This window comes from Mycteria americana, chromosome 2 (genome assembly GCF_035582795.1).
Source record: "Mycteria americana isolate JAX WOST 10 ecotype Jacksonville Zoo and Gardens chromosome 2, USCA_MyAme_1.0, whole genome shotgun sequence".
Taxonomy (NCBI): domain Eukaryota; kingdom Metazoa; phylum Chordata; class Aves; order Ciconiiformes; family Ciconiidae; genus Mycteria; species Mycteria americana.
In genome coordinates this window covers 135,009,232-135,025,631 of record NC_134366.1, presented here as the reverse complement: position 1 = coordinate 135,025,631, position 16,400 = coordinate 135,009,232, and the positions used below count along the sequence as shown (strand labels likewise).

General features: G+C 36.0%; 1 protein-coding gene across 6 annotated transcripts in view; it reads left to right on the top strand.

The window, feature by feature from the left end:
* ASPH (aspartate beta-hydroxylase) overlaps nt 1–16,400 on the top strand; it is a 121,626-nt gene that overhangs the window by 61,151 nt on the left and 44,075 nt on the right. For all 6 annotated transcript variants that reach the window (XM_075494718.1, XM_075494716.1, XM_075494717.1 and 3 more), the window contains one exon: nt 6,043–6,084. In XM_075494718.1, the coding sequence (XP_075350833.1) occupies nt 6,043–6,084 (42 nt within the window). The remainder of the gene's footprint in view (nt 1–6,042; nt 6,085–16,400) is intronic.

Sequence of the window (16,400 nt, the reverse complement as noted above, 5' to 3'; positions counted from 1 at the left end):
ACTGCAGTTATAGTCTGTATTTTTGTAAACTAATGCACTTGAGTGGTATGATAGGCTGGCTTGAAATATTACTGATTTAGAATTTTTGGCTAATCCTGTTTTACACTGGCATGTAAATTGCAGTGTTTGTGATAGAGTGGTACTTGTTGGAGACATATTTTAAGGGAGACATATTACAGTTTTTTGGGATACCTTTACTTTCTGTATTTGGATTTTGATCCCTCTTGTACATGTTCGGACTTAAAATATATAAGGGTTGTTCCCCCCCCCCCCTTTCATCTTGTATCCTTGAGATTTTTATAACCCTGCATTTATTTTACCAGCTGCTGAAATCCCTTATGTGTAGAGAAGTTTCCACTTTACAACTTTGGCCCTTCCTCATTCCTGGCTCCTCTTTTCCAATTGTACCTGTCCTTGTCTTTAAAAAAAAAAAAAAAAAAATTACTGCTTAGATAAATATTTAAAAGTTTACATTTCCCACCTTATACAGCAACTTTGTGTATATTCATTGTGGTAACTCCTAGAAATGATAGCTTTCTCAATTAATCTGATACAAAGTTGCATTTTTTAGCATTTAAGTTTTTTTGTTTTAGAGTAAGTTGTGTTTTGGTTGGTCCTTTAATATAGATTTCCCCTTATTTTTTCAGATACTTAAAGCTTCAAAAGAAAAGTCCCTACATCAGGAGGACCAGCCCCAACCATACGCTACAAAAGGGGAGCAGATGGTTGTAATAGATCTTATGATGTAATTACCAAGCAGTTCAGGGTTTGGGGAACAAACACTAAGATATTGTAAATGGATTGTAGCCAACTGTCATTTTAGTAAGCTTTTTTAACACTTGGATGTTTAATTTACATTCCTGTCTGATTTTTTTTTTTTTTGGTCAAGTTTAGTGAATTCATTATTTTTCTTCTGTGTTTGTGACAGAGTTACAACTTCGAGCTGCATTTCATATGTGCTGTTCAAGCAATTGTTAATATTCTATTTATAACGTAGCAGCAAGTACATTTTTTCAGATTTTAATATATATCTTTTGTTGTGGATTCATACAGTATGTACAGAGCAGTTTGGTCAAATGAAACATATAATATTATGAATTTTTAAATGTTTTATAACTGCTGATATAGCATACAGCCTAACTGCATTTTATTGAAAACACTAATCAGGCGCACACTATGCTGTGAAGTTTGACTTATATTTCTTTGCACTGATGTTATGTCAACAGTTACACTACATGAATTTCAGGTGACTTTTAAAATAGTCTAACGACATACAAAATGTCTATGTTTAATTCATACTAGTAAAAGGGCAGATTACTAAATTTTTTTTTCAGAAACCCTTTATGTGTGAATTAGAATTTTTATTTATGCACATTTGATTTTTAAAGCAAAAATGTCTAGAAACTACATAATAGCCTTGCAGGGAGTCAGCGTAATTTGCTGATTGGATTCAGCTGATTTGCTGAAACCTGAGTTGCTGGAATCAGGTTGAGTTCAGTAAAATTCTTCTAGTTTGGCTGCCAATATAATGATCTCAAAGCTGGATTTAGTAAGCTTTATATTCAGTGAATTATTTAAAAAGTCAAATTTGCGCAAATACTTGACTTGTAAATTTTATTTAAAAAAAAAAAAACAGCTTTGGAAATTCAACCTTAAAAAAATAGGGTGTCAAAATTTGAGACCTACAGTCATAAATGCTCTTGTAAATGGTACTTCTGAAATTTAGACTTTGAGTGATTTAGAATTTTAATATAACAGGTGTACATTTTACCTGTTCTGTGCTGCTGTTCCACAATTATGAAGACATATTTTTTTCTTTGGCATTTTGCATGTGTTCCTTTTTGGCTCAGGAATAATTGCTGTGATTTTAGGAAATTGCCAAGCCTGATATGGGAGCTTACAAGGAATAAAATAAGATAAATTTTTAAGAAGAAAAATCAATTTGGTAACCTTAACAGTGGTTGCCTTTTAGTTGACAGGCAGTTTTTAAATTTCTGTAACACTGTTTTGAAGTCAGGTTTTTAGTTGCTTACATTTATAGTGAAAGGGGCATCATACATGCTTGCCTTTTTTTGTTTGGGATTTCAGTAAGACTCCACATAAGTGAGTGTTATATCTGATCAACAAACACAGAAGATATCCCGAAGTGATTTCTTTAGACTTTTCAGGAAAGCAATAATACTCTTAGACTGTGATGTGGTTTGGGATATTCTAGTAAATTACCTGTGATTGTGAATTGCAGAGCAATAATTTTTACAAAGCCATATTTTGTGAGGAAGCTTGGGAATAATTTTAGAATGGTGAATGGAGGACTTTTTATATAACAGTGGCAGCCTATTTGTAGAATTATGGGACTGTGAGAGTATATTATGCTGTGATCAAATTTTAAGTATTTTGTAACTGGGTATGTGATTTTACGTGCTTCATGTTTACAAAAATATGCCAAGCTGAGCAAGGTCAAGAGGACTATTAAAAAAAATGTATATTTAATCTGTTTTAATGTTTGGCTGCAATAAAACACAGAAGAATATCTTTGTCTTTCTAGTGTCATTATTTTTTCCAAAATGTGGTAGATATTAACTATGGGGATAAATATTTGCCTCAGCCACTGATTAATATTATTATTTTTCAAAGTAATGATCTTGAATGTTTAAAAATATATTTGAAAGTATTATTTATAAAGAGGAAGAAATATAGCAAGGAGAAGTAACTTTTATTTCTGGGTGGTATTATGTGAAGGAAATGGGCATTACTGTAATGCCTGTTTCTTCTATAATTGTGTTTCTTCTTTTGGAGTATTAGCTATGCTGCAACTAATTTGGCCTGAATTGTGCCCATGATACATACTTTCTATTTGTAACTTAAAATGGATGAGATATCACTTTTCAACAAAGGTGAATGTGTGTGGGAAGTATCATATCTACCTTTCATAGAGAAATATTCTAGGTTATGGTCCATAGTTTAAATCAGAAGTCTACCAAGGGTGTTGTGGCTGTGCAGTTCTCTGTTTGAAAACAAAAATATTCCTTGGCTTTTCAGTTTTCAAACACCTCCATATTTTTATGATGAAATACTGCTGAATAAATAACTGTAGTTTAAGAAAAAGTCAAAAGATTACATCTTTCTTTATATTTTCACATTGCTACATTGCTTCTTGCTATATCTCAGTGAATCTGTGAAATCTTGGATTCAGTTGCTTTTTTGAAAATCACAGGAAGAAATACCAATAAGGAAAGCAAAATTGTAGTATATTTTCAATATTAAAATAAAACTTTAGTATCCTACTCTTATTTAAATTTTAAGTGACTTTTTCACATTTTCGGTAATTGAAAAGATATCATATCATGACACTATTGTTTCTAAGAGAAGGGATGATTGGATATTGGAAAGACACTGAAAAATGTCATGTTTTTACTGAATATCATTGTGCAACTTTACATGTTTCAAAAATTAATGTAAATAATGTAAATATTATTTACAATATGTAAATAACAAATTGTATTGTACACTTGTATTGATTTGGATTCATGTAAGATCTACAAGGTATGAAATACATTTTAGTTGTGACTCGGATCATTGTCACATGCAGTCACAAATATTTAGACATATTGTAATATGAAAAATAAATATATTCTTTATAGTAGAAACCTTCTTGGGAATACCTGGTGCATACGTGACACGGTGACAGCAGTCCTAGCTTATAGAGATTGTTTAAAACAGTGTTGTGTATGATTTTGATCTAGATTTGTTTTGCTGGAAGCAGAGAAATTGAGTAAAGGATGAGAGTGGTTTGAAGAGCTTTTTTGTTTGAGCTACAATTGATTTAAGTTGATGATAAAATAGTCTCAAGATATACTATCGTATCCCTGTCTTTGAGACAGCACATTTTAAAACCTTTGTCGGAAATAGAATAATTAAAACCACTTGCACAATCAGAGTAAGCTCGGGATCAGTATGGAGGGAACAAAGCAATATGTGCTGAATATGATGCTGAAGTGAATTCTTAGTTAAGTATGGTGAGAGCCAAGAGAAACAAGATCTTCAGAGCTAACAAGGTCAAGTTGTGATGAATTTCAAAAGCAGCAACCTAGAAGGAGAAGCTGGAGTATCTAAAAATCATTGGAGAGGCTTTGGTGAAATCAGTGGCAGCTAATTTAGCAGACTACAGGCTGAAAAAAGTCTGAAAGAGAATTTAGAGAATTGATCCTAGTACATAAATGGGTATAGGGAACTGTAGGTTATATGTTGCATGAGCCTCAATAATAAAGAAACGTGAAGCTGGACAAGAAATGGGAGATAGGAGCAGGCTTTAGTGTGATGAGCTCGTACCTTGTTCTTCCTGTGATGGAAAAGAAGTTGCAGAAATAACGTGAATGTCCAAGATGGGTGGAAGAGGGTCACTGAGTGACCTAGAGGGAATTAGAGAGAAGAGGTCAGGTGAGAATATCAGTGCTGCTGATAATGGAAGATACAGGGAAAATGGGTGGCTAAGCAGCATGCTGTATCATGGTTTACTGTCCTGTAATGAATTGTTTGTGTGCTTTGACTTGGTAAAAATAATAGAAATATGAGTATATGAACTATTTTGTGTCTCATCTGGAGCTGCATTATTGTTCTTCTTAAAATACAGTATTTCTGATGACATACAGATGGACATAACCATTTTATGTATTGTGTGGTATGCGCAAAAAAATAAAAAAGCCAGTATTTTAGAAAGTACTGAACAACACTTTCATTAATAAACTGTTATAGTAATAATGGTCCTTCTCCAAGTTATCCCACAGTACGTAACTGACTCTATAGATCTTTTTGTCATTTCTTTCAATTTAATTGACAACCTGAATTTTATGATGTAATTGGAGAGGTGAATGACTTTCAGTGTGACCATATTTATTTAATTTACCATATCATCAAGTTAATACTCATTCTGCCGTGTGCTGAATATAAAAATCAGTGTCGTACTGTCTGCACGTTCAGTAGTACCAGTTGTCAGCTTGTAGTAAAGGGTGAAATTAGAATGAGAAATAGTTTGATTTCATGTGTGTGCATAACCCAATTTCTCCATGAAAAAAGAAATGTTTTCCAGCGTTTTTACACAGTGCATTATTCACAATATAATGTTTCTGAGCAGTTGGTTTAAAAAAACTGTGAAGATTGAGTATTCTGTCAAGATGTCTCTAAACTGACTTAGAAATTAAAGATGTTTTTTCTATATATAAGAATACATCAAAATTAAAGAGCGTATGTTAGAGAGGAAAATATCGGTAACTAAAAAGCCTGACCTCTTTTTAGTATTCTCTATTAAGCTTATTGGGAGGCAATATTGGAAGCTTATTGGGATGAAGTTAGAAACAGAATGATGTTAGAATTGTGAGGTGTAGGGCAGGATCAAAAATATTTAGAGAGGAGAAAAAGAGGAGACGACAAGCCTGTCTCTGTATGTACCACCTTCACAATATAAGCCTATATGATTTTGGTACAGTATGCAGTCTATCTTTTGCTACAGACTGTCTTGTGCTTATTTAACATCTACCTGTGCATTCAGATGTTTACAAAACACCTGGGTTAAATTATTTTAAAAGTTGAAGTAAGACAAAAGCTTCCAAGTGCCCAAGTCACTTCTGAAAATGAGACCTAGGTTTCCAACTGATTTTAATTTTTTTTTTTTTACTTTTTAATCAACTGTATATATTAAGCTAGTGTTCCCGGGAGTTTTTAATTAGTGAACAATTTTTTTTCTTGCAAAATAGCTTGCATCGTAAGTGTGTATCGCTAAAATCTACCAAATATCTAAAGGGGAAAGCTTATGAAATATTTTGTGACAGAAGCAATGACATAATATTTGAAGCATCTGCAGAGAAAGACCTTTTATATAACTATAGTTCAGACAGCTTATGGTTACTTTAAAAAATAAAAATTAAGCAAAAAAGTCCTGTTGGTCCAATTATATTTTGAGTATAAGCTGTAATTTTATTGTATCTCTTTCTTATCATAAACTGTTAACAAATTTGTTTCATTGAAATTATATTTTTAATATTCTAGGGAAAAGTGAAAAAGAAACTGAACAAGACAAAACAGAAAAAGGTAAGTCTGAAAGTAACATTCTGTTCTGAAATTCAAAAGCATGATTTCGGAGGACTGATTTAAATCAGCTTAAATAGTATTGAAGCTTAGCTCCTGTACAACTTACGTAGATAAACTGGAGTTGAATAAACATCCAGAGTGCATCTGCTTTTGTAAGTAAATGCACAGTCATTTCCAAAGCTGACAGCAATGTATTCCCCTCTTACATGGTCACAGGCTGCTGTTAAAAACTTCTGCTGTTTCAAGAGTAAAATGTTCAATGTTGTGCTCCTACCTTAGGACTCCGGAGGTCACAGCTTCACCAGGCTCCTTGGGTGTTTGTGGGTGAGAGGCAACCTGGGCTGCCCAGCCTGAAAAGCCGGGTTCAGCCCTGCCCCAGAATCCAGGTTCAGCACTGTCTGCTGTGCTAAGCCTGGGGAGGCAGGTGGCACTGAAATCAGTCCTTGTCCATTCCATATTTACCCAGTAAGGGTTTGTGTCTGGCTTAGGCTTAGGTAGGAACATACAGAGGCAGGTTTGGTGGAAAAAAGTGAGTGGTGCCAAGAGCACTGTGAATCTCTTCTCCCTGCTCTGACATTGGTGCTGGTGCTCTGTGTTTTCTGTCACTGCGTGAAGCTTGCACATCCTCCTTCGTTGGAATCAAGGTTTGTATCTGTCCTTAGCCACATCGCGACAGCTGGCAATACACAAAAGCCTCAGGGCCTGTACCTGCATCTTTTTTGCTCGGGTATAGCCTACAGAGTAGTGCCCGCTGTAAGTAGCTCCATCACTGCTTCTAGGTGGAGGAAAAAGGATTCAGTCGCTCTACTGGTGTCTGCTGCTCCTTTTTCATTCTGTAAAATGAAAGGTTTCTTGGTTTGGGGTTTGGATATTTGTATTTTAAATATAAGTTTCTAGGACTGGCAAACTTTAAACATTTTATTTAAGTGTTAAATATGTCAAACATAAGCATTATGTTTAAAAAGTAAATATACCATTAGCCAGTACTTGGAAAGCAAGGCAATTATATCCACATTTCCATTTATAAAAGGATAGATTTGGCAGGAAATACCTTACTGCACTGGGCTTACATATTTGGTAGTAGAAAAAAAACACGATTATGTGCTAGTTTTATTGACCTGTTAGAACAGTAGAATAAAATGACATACAATAGCCACCCAGTATGGGTAAAAAGCATTCATAGGTAAAAATACTAGCTTGTTTAAGAAAATGAAAATGTACAGATTTACTATTATGCAACATTATTAACCAGAACTGTAAGACAACTTTATAACTTGAACGTATGACAAGGTTGGAGCCACTTTCCTTTTGCACCTTAAGTGCTGTGTGGTCTTATTTCTTTTTAAACACTGAGCAACTAAATAAATGCTTCTGCTGAGTCCTACCATTGCAGATTACAGGACTTCTATAAATTGGAAAAAGGGCTGGTTTTGTTTTCCAGGTTGAATTGACAAAATTTTGCATCCTACAGGGAAAAACAACCCTGCATTTTTATGAAATTTGTTTATAGCTAAACTGCTTGTGTGGTTTTCGTATGAGTTGAATTTTGTTGAACTGTTTAAGTTTTCATAGTTTGAACTGTTTAAGTTTTCACTTTCAATAAAAGTGTGTAGCTATAGATATCCTAGTCATAGAAAGTGGTTTAAAGTACTATTGAATTGGTTTATTTTAAGTTACCCTGATAAGATGCAGCAAGAAATTGTTGGGAGATGTATTTAAAAAACAATACTGTACTGTGACTGTCTGGTATATGTAGAAAACTCAGAAATCAGAGTTGGGAATTTGAAAATTCATGTTTGGCTTGGGTTTAGGGATTGCTTATGATTCCAACAGTGCACAGAGATGTAGGCATAAGTCTGCATTTGTTTTTAGATATTTGGACATATAAGCTCCGAAAGGCCTTCTGTACAGAAACTATTTACAGCTTTGAGTGGATCTTACAACATTAATGTTTTCACTGCTACAGTCTTCATAGTACTTTGCTAAGACATAGCAAAATGTCTTAAAAATTCTATAAATTTCAGTTTTTAATGATATTAAGTTTATTAAAAGTCTCGCTGAAACTTCTTTTGTATTAACAGAAACTCCTCTGGAAACTCCTCTAAAGAAACTAAAACTAAACTAAACTCGTTTGTAGTGTACTATTACTTTAATTTTTCTCTGTTACATTTAATTGAGAAGGATTTTTTGTCTTCTCCGTAAGAATGTGATCAGACTTTATACTTACACAAGTAATTTAAATGGGATGGATGTTTCAGGTGAATCTGAGAAAGAATTCTGTAAAATGTTTCACAGGTAGTACAATCCAGGGCATATATACCACATCCATAACATGTCTTTCCATATGAGGTGGTTTTTGGTTTTGATCACATATACTAACAAAATTTAAATTTAAGTAAGGAGCTTCATTTTTCTACTTTGGCTTATATTGGCATATATTGAATATTCCTTTATATTGACGAAGAATGGATATAAAAACTGGAGCAATCATTTTCTGCAATGAACGTGTTTCTTTCATACACTGAACATCAGCATATTTAATTACAATAATAATTTTCACTTTTCAAAACTGATAAAACATGAAAGTGAAAATGAATGTCATTTGGTTGGAGCAGTCAGTTGTGTTGCATCAGGGACAGTGGTATACATTGTCCAGGCTTAGGACAATGTCATTCCACAAGTGGCCCTGCAAGTGTCATTCTGATACCAGGGTCAACATTCACCTCAGTTTATCCTAGGTATTTACCTTTGAATAGGATATGTAGGATTCCACTGTGGTACCAGTGGAGATCTAACCTCTATAACCTGTGGAGGCTAAAGTGCTGTTCTTCTGGCTAAATGTAGGTTTTTGCTGTAGGGCAAGATGAGTTGTCCCCTAAACTCCATTGAGAACCTTAACCAGAGCTCCATTGGAAGTAGGAGGAGCTTACACGCTTAGCTCACCTCTAGCATTATCACCTCAAGTTAGGTGGGCTGAGTTCCACCCTTGCAAGCTCTGCTTTTAAGGGTATGCATACTACCTATTGATTTACTTATATATTTAATTGTAGCCTGCATCAAATATGAGCTGTGGGCAGAATGTCCAATGTTGTACTTCACAGAAGTGTAGTTCTCAAGGTCCAAAACTGCTGCATAACACCATGCTGAACTAAATGTATAGGACGTTAGAATATTCATGTGTATTTTTGTACAGAAAGTCAATGAAGAAATGTATTTCTGGTCTTGTCAAAGGGTTGTTTGATTCTAGCCTTTCAATGAAGCCAAAAGACTTCATGATGAAAGGGAGAGGTGAATGATGGAAATATGTGCCAAAAATAAAATTATCATTCTGCAATTGTTTCTTATGATCAACATCTAACCAACCAACAGTAATTTCAGACAGAAAACCCTGTAGAATACTTTTTACTGCAAGGGAAATTGTTCTGGAATAACTGCAGCTAAAGATTTATTATAGTCATTAGATTCCACAGCTTTATTAGTCCCTAAAATGCCTCAGTTTTTATTGTCTGATTGCTTCCCCAGATAAGTTGATTATAGAGGTTTTGCCTGTTGTACCAGTACAGTTTAGAAAGATCTTTTAATTATTGTAGTGCTGCTGGCTTTAAATTGTTTAGATGCAGTTACTTGTTTTTATACCTTCTAAGTTATCATTTATAGAAGCCCATAAAACAAGTGGATCACTTACGCTCTCTGTATCTCACCTAATGAGCTTCCCAAACAACAGGACAATGACAGGAGTTTTTCATCATCATCAAATTCTCATTCAAGTGCCCACTGAGAGGCAGCACAATTTCAAAAACTAATTTGGGTAATGATATGGGCCTAGTAGGAGGAGGGAGGACAATTGAGCAAATTTTGAATTCCAGGTAAAAGTAGTTGGTCTACTAATATATATATATATATATGTTTTTCATCCCATAACTGAAACTTTGAAACTTGGACTGGGAAGGTCGGAGTATTTGAGAAGTGGGCAGAGGAATTAGTAAAACAGAAGGTCACAAAATTCATTGGAAAACTTCTACAGACCATGGTCGTTGGTATCTACTTATCACTGTCTTTTAAGGTGCCCATGCACAAGTTACCAAGAACGTTATTACTGAATTTGTATCACAGCAGGGATAGGAGGGTGTTTAGAAAACAAAGCCTGTGGCTCCCCTGGAAATTGCTTCCTTAGATTTTGACAGTTTAAGATGGAGAACTGGCAGGAGAAGCCTTTGCTGTGAGTGACTGTGGGACTATGTCTCATGAGGGGGTTTTTATTTCTGATTAGGTTTAGAGATGGCACCCCCCACTTGTCTATTTTTGTCAACATGGGAGAGAAATAAGGAGACATCATTATATAGTTATAAACTCTACAGTTATAGCTTTTATTTAAAACTTTATTTAAAACTTAAATAAAACTTATCCGCTAGCAGTAAGCACAACGTACAGTCAGTGCAGCAGAATTGTTCCAGTGTAGTTTTCAATTCAAAAACTGGGGACCATGTGTCCTCAAGGTGTCTGTGAAGACCATGGTTTATCTTGAATTTTTATGCCTTATGAAGTGATTAAATAAAAGCCAGAGTCCTAGCTGCTTTCTGGTTTGCATGCCAGTAGTAGCAGATACAAGATAGAGGAAGCCACCGGGAATGCTCCCTTGACATTATAATGACAATAGGAATAAATAAATAAATCAATCTAATTACAGGAACTAAACCCCACTTATGAGGTGGTTTGTTAGATAGGAAGCAGTGTCCTTCTATCCTCATATTGGACTCGATGATCTTAAAGGTCTTTTCCAACCTATACGATTCTGTGATTCTGTGATTCTATGTTCTCTCCCCACGCCCTCAGAGAGATTGTGACATTCTTGTCTCACCATTTCTGAGGAACTAGAAATTTCATTAGAAGACATGTTTAACAAGAAATACTCATGCTAATAGTGTAATATGGACTCTCATAACCACAGAGGAGGCTACTGCCCCTTTCTGTTGACTACGAATCCTACAGCATTAGTTTCCAAACATTTAAGCAAGACAGTTTAGCCTATGTGGAAGGCACCCTTCCTCCCAGACCTCCAAGTTAGACCAACCAGGATGTCAGTCATCACTATCAATGCACAGGATAGGTCCAAGGTGCCAGCTCCAGTGCAGCAGTTAAGCCTGCCCTCCCAACCCACCACTTTTCCTAGGCTCTGAACATAAGAAAGGGAGCAGAGGGCTTAGGAAAGGGAATAGTTAGCACTGAGAGCAAAAGATGGAAGAAGAGGAGAAAAGGGCAGCAAGAACGGGTGGAAAACTGCCTGAGCTAGTCCCAGTTGAGATTTCTTCCTGGCCACTGTTGCACATCAACTAAGAAGCTCGCTGTTTGTGGTGTCTTCCTTCCTGGCATGTCTGTCGTGACAGCATAAAATCACAAAATTGTAGAATATCTGCTCCCAACTTTTTACAAGGCACAGGAGTGAGAGGTGATTTGTGTTAAGTGTATGAAAGTGCATACTGGTTTTAGAGATAAACACTAATTGTTCTGGGATTTCTAATAGCAGTGTGATATTATCTCCTACTTACCTTGCTCAGGAACGAAACTGTACATGTATCCTTTGATCAGAGGCCCAGAGTATGTCAGCAAGGACAGAACAATTCATGCTATCTGTTGTGCTAAAGGTACCCCATCCTTTAAATGATCTTTTCAGAAAACAACTAGTTGAAGTCTTTACAGTCTTTACATATCAGAGATCCACTTAAAAGTACTTGCTATCTGTTAAAATACCAAGTGCATGCTGTATCTTTAGGATTAAAAAAGTGTATTAGTCATGAAAGATAGTTATAATAGTATTCAATATTTTTCTCCAATTCTGGCTAATAAAATATTAACTGTTTTGAGGCATCAGGCTGATGTCTAATCAGTCAAGTCAGCAGTGTTCACTCCTTTAGGAGGATGAGGTTTTCCTTAGCCTGGCTGATTTTTTCGTATTTCAGATGAAAATATTTAAAAGTCGTTTGGGTGAGATGCTTAGGGACATGGTATAGTGGACATGGTGGTCTTGGTAGTGTTAGGTTTACGGTTGGACTCGATCTTAAAGGTCTTTTCCAACCTATACAATTCTGTGATTCTGTGAAATAGAGAGCTGACTCCCTGTCCCCCCCCGCCGCCGTTCTTCTGTGGACCCTAGAGAGGATTCATTTACTGCATTACAGAAGTATTATTACTAGTTATTTCTGATATAATATTTTTACCAGTTTGTTCTGTATTGCTTTGGACTTATGGTCAGACATGATCCATTGTTTGCCATGTACTAGTCATCACTCTGTTCTTTTCCATATGTTTTTTTCCTTGTTACTTCATGTAATTGGCTTGGATGCACTTACTACATGAACATAATTGGCTTACTTGGCATTTTACACCATTTTCAAGCCTTGTGTTCTGCTCAGTTATAAAAGACCATACAGACATTTAATCATTTGAGGACGTTTGTCTAGAAATTCTAGAAAAGTTTCATTCCTTGATTGTTATTTCTTTTGGCAATTTTTTGGATTAAAATTTGTAAAGTATCAAGAAATTATATTTGCATTATAATTCTGTGAATAAAATCAACATAGAAGTTGCAAAATTGTTTGCCTGATGCTCTTTGTCTGGACAGTTACTTAACAGAGAAAGATAGATCTGCTTCAGATGAAGATTTACAGGACTTGATTTTGTTAATGTTATTAGCCTTTTGCTTTTGTTTTTACAGAAAAAGCTAATAATAGCATATGTAATTGAGATTGCTTTCTATCACAAGGCACTGTTTTTAATCACTTACAGCTTTTCTGAAATTATACCACTGAGATGAAAATTTGCATTGGGAAAACTCATTTTGGAAATGCCTTTCTAAATATTGATTTTGGAAGGTTTAAAGGAAAAGACTCAGTAGCTTCACAAGATGTACTTTGCACCAATTTCTTTGATTTTTTTTTTCCTAGTGTTTAAATGAGAAAAAGAAAAAGTTTTTATTGCAAACTTAGTGTATGTCTTTTCCTCCGCAAGAGCGTGTAGTATTAGTGGCTAAAAAATATTAGTTCACACATGCGCATGCTGGTTAATAGTCAGTGAAGAAACGTTTGAGTTTGGCCACTAAATTGCATTATCCATCCCCTGCCCAGGCCCTGGTTGCTGCTGTATCTCCACTTGTCTCGAAGCGGATGGCATATTCTGGTCTAGATCTTTAGACCTGGGCAGGATTTCCTCTGATGGTATTCCTTTGCAGCTCTGAAACTTTCTGTGAGATCAGGTCCTGAAAGAAAGGAATGAACCGTTTCCTGAGTCTTTCAGTGTTCACGCTACTGGCTTCCAAACAGCCTGCAGGAGTAAGAGTTGTCCATCTAACAGTAATGTCAATGAGTGAGGAGAACAGCCTGGATGGGACTCGGTTCCAGACACGTGCATGTGGCTGCATGTGCCACTGTGGTGTCCCAACTGCGCTGTATACAATGGTCATCGGTACGGTCAGTGGAGCCTTCAGCTAACCACCTAGTAGGTGTTTACTTCGTGCTGGACTCACTTTTTAGGCTCCATTGACTGTAATGACTAGATTTCTAAAGATTGTAGGAGGGTTTAGGTGTCTACATAGAGAAACCTAAATTTAGTTGCCTTAATTTTAAGATGTCACTGTACTGGTGACATTCTCAAGTGATGACTAAATGAATGAACTTTTAGCTAGAGAGCAAAGAGCTATGCCATCAGGTTCTACTGCTGAGCCAGGTAGTTGTATTGCTTTGTGCTCAGGCTGTGATAATTTGCAGGTGATTAACACAGCATCGCATCGTGCATAGAAACAGGTGAAGTGTTTCTTGCAAAGGGATACTTATGTTCTGTTAGCACCATTTGGGGTATGGGGCACATGTAATTATGTGGCAGAAGAGAGGTTTGGCACTTGCATTCATCTTTCCTTGGGTCACTCTCATAGCTGCTTATAGCCCTAATCGTTTTCTGAAGTATGCAGCAGAGACAGAGAGTAGCAGTAGAGTAGATGGGCAGTAACAGGGATTTGGGGCAACGGAGTTTAGGGGAAAAGACCCTTGAAGAAGGGCACGGGCAACAAGTGTGTGGAGGAAGACAGGTATCTAAGAAGAAGTTGGGGATAAATAGGAAAAGCTGGACCAAGGAACAGATTGTGAACAATCTGTAGATTGTAGGTAGTAGAAATGAAAGGGAAGAAATGTGGTAGGGCATCAAGGTTGAGAAGGGGAGAAGTTGGAGAAGGGATGACAAGAGAAGGACAGAGAAAGGAGATGAACAGAAGCTTAATGGTTGAGTAGAAGCTGCAGAACATAAAAGCACGATTGTTAGACAAATCAGATAATCTGCAACTGATCCATTTATTTTTGAACTTCAATATTCTGTTGCTGGCATAGGGCTAGGAGGAATCTCAGTCACAATGATGACGGGCGCAGCAAGCTTCTGGGAGAATTTCTTTAATTAACAAATGAGAGAATGGAGGTTCCCTGTGTAATTATAGTCTTGGCACTAAAGCGCATTGACAGATATTACAGAAGGATATTACAGAAATTGTAGAAAATAAGACTAGGTGGGACCCTGAAGCTTACTTTGTCTATTCTGTTGACCAAAGGCCTTATCAACTGTGTGCATCGTTCCTGGCAGATGCTTATACAACTTGTTCTTTACAAATTTCCAGTAATTAGAATTCCACAACTATCCTCAGCAATCTGTGCTCCTGTGCTTGCTCAGAGATACTAGTTCCAGATGTTCAAGCCAAATTTTCTGTTGTAGCAATTTTAAGCCTTTTATTCCTTGCCCTGACTATGGTGATATAGAAAATAATTTATTCTTTTCATCTCTGTAGCTACATTTTACAGAGTGGTATGTACCCCTCTTCCAGTGGCAAACTCTTTAGTACTACCTTTTTCCCCTTTGTTCTTGCTTATTCATATGTAAATGTCCCGTGTGTCCCCCGGACAATTAAAGACAAAATATTTTTAAACCATTCTTCAAAAATAAGTGATTCAATCACCTGCAATCATTTGGTTACTTTTCCTTATTTTTCACATGATGCTCTTGTGGTCTGAAGAGTATCTAGCAGTGCCTTCATTATTTTTCAAAAGGTATTTCTCTGTCCTTTGTAGAAAAAGACCATCACTGCTTTTGGTGATGACAAATTGTCTTTCAACATAAAAACATAAAATATGCCTGGTATTTTAGTTTTCATATGCCAAAATAGGTATATAAAATAGCTATTTCATAATCTTTCATTGGATGTCATTGCAGGCTATTAAGTTTATTGCACATTTAATACATTACCACTTCCAAAATATTTTCCTTCTTGGTTTTTTTTTTTTCCCCCTTCTCTTCTGTATCTTAATACAGAAAGGAGATATGAGATTGCTTGTCATCACTGGCCATTGTTTATTCTCCAACAGAAATAACTAGCATGGTGTTTCTTGTAAGACTTCTTCCTAGCTTGCTGCTTTGACAGTGGAAACTGTTTTCCCTGAGGAAGTCTTCAGCAATCCTATGGCAGCAATCCGAGACAGAAAGCCTATCCTTACATCCAAGGCCATTATTGAAAATCCTCAGAGTTATTCTTGCAAGACCGTAGTATGATGTATAAAAGAATTATTACCATTTTAATGCTCAACCAGATTTGGACTACAAATCACCCTAGCAGTTGTGTGATTGTGCATTACTTCAGCTACATGGTGAAATCTGTAAGTCATGGAAGAAAAATTACATATTTTTTCCCTCTGAAAACAGATAAGTTAACTTCTTTGTAACATTAAATTTAATATATTGGGTCACATCTGCTAAAAGATTATTACACTAGAAGGAGGCAATGGATAATTTATTAAAATACCCCTGCAGGGAGATAGCAGGCTATCTGGTTAATATAGAGGAATGCTTGATGGTTACACTGAAAGCTCCCCGGTGAATCCTTTAACATAGGAGTAGAATGGGAGATGAAAATGATGGCTCGTTATATAATGTTTACTGTGTTATATTGGTGCCTAGCAGCTGAATAATATTTATGTTAACAGCTCCTTTCCAGCTTTTCATATTGATCTCCTGCTGGTCTAGAGCTGATATATAATTGTACTGAAAATGGGAAGATAATACTTTTTTGTAATGGAAGGTGGCAAAAAGGTTCTTCCAACACATCACCAAAGTCAGACATGAGGGGAAAGAGGTCATATCTTTGTGCCACAGACTTGTAAGATTTTCATTCACTCTTTCTTCTGAGCTGTTTCTGTCTCATCTCCTTGTAAACTCAAAGGAATTGTGGAAACAGTGTCCCACAGGCAGTGAGAGTTTCTTGGTGGGTGGGAAAGCTTCTTCTCATTGCC